At 62.9% G+C, this 437-nt stretch overlaps 1 protein-coding gene across 1 annotated transcript; it reads right to left on the bottom strand.

The window, feature by feature from the left end:
* Nucleotides 1-40: 40 nt before the first annotated feature.
* Nucleotides 41-420, bottom strand: LOC105000661 (the record flags this gene model as incomplete). The annotated part of the gene is made up of 1 exon (XM_010856630.1): nucleotides 41-420. A coding segment is annotated over exon 1 (325 nt), but the record flags the coding sequence as incomplete, so codon positions are not given.
* Between the last annotated feature and the right edge of the window lie 17 nt (nucleotides 421-437).

A 437-nucleotide genomic window follows, 5' to 3' on the forward strand; every position in this document is an offset into this window, starting at 1 on the left:
TGAGGGACCCCTGCGCAATGTCCTCCGGGCAGGCACTCACCAGTACTCATGTAGAAGCACAGCAGCAGGAGGAACCAGAAACCTAGCAGGAACAGCCCGAAGCGCTGGCTGACCCACACCTTTAGTGTAGACCGGCGTGTCCCACCCCGGACGCCGTGCACAGATGCGGCCTGCCCCCTAGACTGCTGTGCAGTCGCCATGCTACCCCTAGGCTGTGACCCCATCGCTGGGTTCTCCGCACGGTTCTCCGCACTGCTCTCCCCTCCCAAATTGACCTTCTTGGAGCGCGCCCGCCGCAGTGCTCGGATCCTTGCCCGGGTCCTCGACCGAATCCTCCCCCGGGTTGACTTTCTATCAGTAGGCATAATTCGGGGTGGCTGCCACGCTGAGGTACTCCCTCTCTGATGGCCGCCCAAGACCCAGAAGACCTCGGGGCA

This window comes from Bison bison, unplaced genomic scaffold, assembly GCF_000754665.1.
Source record: "Bison bison bison isolate TAMUID 2011002044 unplaced genomic scaffold, Bison_UMD1.0 scf7180017854368, whole genome shotgun sequence".
Taxonomy (NCBI): domain Eukaryota; kingdom Metazoa; phylum Chordata; class Mammalia; order Artiodactyla; family Bovidae; genus Bison; species Bison bison.